At 38.4% G+C, this 1262-nt stretch overlaps 1 protein-coding gene and 1 long non-coding RNA gene across 2 annotated transcripts in view; one reads left to right on the top strand and one right to left on the bottom strand.

Moving 5' to 3' along the window:
• Positions 1-1262, bottom strand: part of LOC113457402 — a 64508-nt gene that overhangs the window by 7950 nt on the left and 55296 nt on the right. The gene's annotated exons all lie outside the window — the stretch shown is intronic.
• Positions 1-1262, top strand: part of LOC101986293 (multidrug resistance protein 2) — a 56081-nt gene that overhangs the window by 36786 nt on the left and 18033 nt on the right. Inside the window, exon 22 of the mRNA XM_005358283.3 lies at positions 1102-1202. Within this exon, the coding sequence (XP_005358340.1) occupies positions 1102-1202 (101 nt within the window). The remainder of the gene's footprint in view (positions 1-1101; positions 1203-1262) is intronic.

The following is a 1262-nucleotide window of genomic DNA, read 5'->3' as shown; positions in this document are numbered from 1 at the left end:
AGAGCTAAAGAAATGGTAGAGAGCTTCTATCTCTCCCCTTCGCTTTCCAGATGGGAAGCCACATACAAAGTAAATTTGCAGGAAAGTAGAATTGGAGTAGCTCATGTTAAATAAGAAAAAGCAGTGTGTTTTATTCCATGTGTAGAATATGTTAGAAGATGAGAGAGAAATGTATGGACCCAGGAAGGGTTGAGGTGGAAAAGAAGATGGACATGATATGTGAATATATGGAAACGCCAGAGAATCCTGTTCATCTGTACAACATTTGTTGATGACAAACAGCATTTACTGTCTTTGACCTAGTGATTCAACTTTCAAAAATTTTTCCTAAGTAAATTATTTCATGCCAGTAAATCCTCACATTCAAAGATATCTATGGGAATAAGAATTGAAAGTGCTGCTAGGGCTGAAAACAGGTGCATTGTTAAGGTTGCCTATGGTACCGCACTGCATGTATTCAGGAACCTTGGAATGCTCTTTACCAAAGACAGTATAGATTCAGAATCCACTTTATCATTAGCCATGGGTAAACTTGGGGGAAGAGCACTGCTTACGTGAAGGTCTAAGATGCTGATGTGGAACGGTTTATTTTGTAGCATATTCCAGATAGGTCTTAAAGCACTTATAGATAAATATCACATTTTTAAAAATATGCAAAACAAAACAAAAAATATGTAAAGCCAGTGCATGGCAGTATTAACTGCACCCAGACGGAGTGGGACGTTCTCAAGTTTTAGGTCAGTCTTGCATATTTTGCAAGACCCTGTCTCAAATAAACGAGTAAACAAGCTAAAGCAATTGAAGGTTGAAATACATCCGTGTAAGAAAGCACTGTAAAGAACACACTGAATTCTCAAGTACCTCTTTTAAAACCAGTAAAGACAGTGGCTTTAGGCCATCTCTCTAAAGAGGGGGGAAGATTAGTGGATGTCCCATACAGACCTGAAGTCTAGTTTGAGAAATTATTTAATATTCTTTTTTAGTAAAGAAGATGCTCATAGATAATACTACATGCTAAATACATTGTAGCAACTTATTTTATTAACGATATTTATAGATTCAAAAGAGATCCTGTTGGGTCTTGTGCCTGTTGTTTTACAGATCGCTACTGAAGCCATAGAGAACTTCCGCACTGTCGTCTCTTTGACTCGGGAGCAGAAGTTTGAAGATATGTATGCTCAGAGCTTGCAGATACCATACAAGTAAGAAGCCCTGAAGAGTGGGCCAGGGCTCTGGGGGGTTTTCTAGTGAGGACTTCCGTT

Source organism: Microtus ochrogaster, chromosome 26 (genome assembly GCF_000317375.1).
Source record: "Microtus ochrogaster isolate Prairie Vole_2 chromosome 26, MicOch1.0, whole genome shotgun sequence".
In the NCBI taxonomy this organism is placed as follows: Eukaryota; Metazoa; Chordata; class Mammalia; order Rodentia; family Cricetidae; genus Microtus; species Microtus ochrogaster.
Note: the sequence above shows the minus strand (reverse complement) of the source record. Positions and strands in the feature narration are given on the sequence as shown.